Genomic DNA, 300 nt, shown 5'->3' on the forward strand with positions numbered 1-300 from the left:
CCCCGCCGGCGGCTTCGGCGTCAAGCTGGAGAGCCTGCCGCTGTCCCCCGGCGCGGCCGGGCCCGAGCCCGACGCCAAGGCCGGCTTCGCCCCGCTCAGCAACGGGCACGCCAAGGGCAAGCTGTCCGGCGACGAGGGCTCCGAGGACGGCGACGACTTCGACACGCCGCAGATCCTGCGCGAGCTGCAGGCGCTCAACACGGAGGAGGCGGCGGAGCAGCGCGCCGAGGTGGACCGCATGATCAGGTGGGGGCGCCCGCCCGTCGGGGCTCCCGCCGCCCCGCGCCCCGCAACGGATGC

The 300-nt window shown here is 77.0% G+C and overlaps 1 protein-coding gene across 1 annotated transcript in view; it reads left to right on the top strand.

Annotated features, from left to right (window-relative positions):
* Window positions 1-4: 4 nt before the first annotated feature.
* Window positions 5-300, top strand: part of HNF1B (HNF1 homeobox B) — a gene marked incomplete at its 5' end in the record, with an annotated part of 52,279 nt that continues 51,983 nt past the window's right edge. Inside the window, one exon of the mRNA XM_019510948.1 lies at window positions 5-246. Within this exon, the coding sequence (XP_019366493.1) occupies window positions 5-246 (242 nt within the window). The remainder of the gene's footprint in view (window positions 247-300) is intronic.

Source organism: Gavialis gangeticus, unplaced genomic scaffold (genome assembly GCF_001723915.1).
Source record: "Gavialis gangeticus isolate Ggan-Ray unplaced genomic scaffold, GavGan_comp1, whole genome shotgun sequence".
Classification (NCBI taxonomy): domain Eukaryota; kingdom Metazoa; phylum Chordata; order Crocodylia; family Gavialidae; genus Gavialis; species Gavialis gangeticus.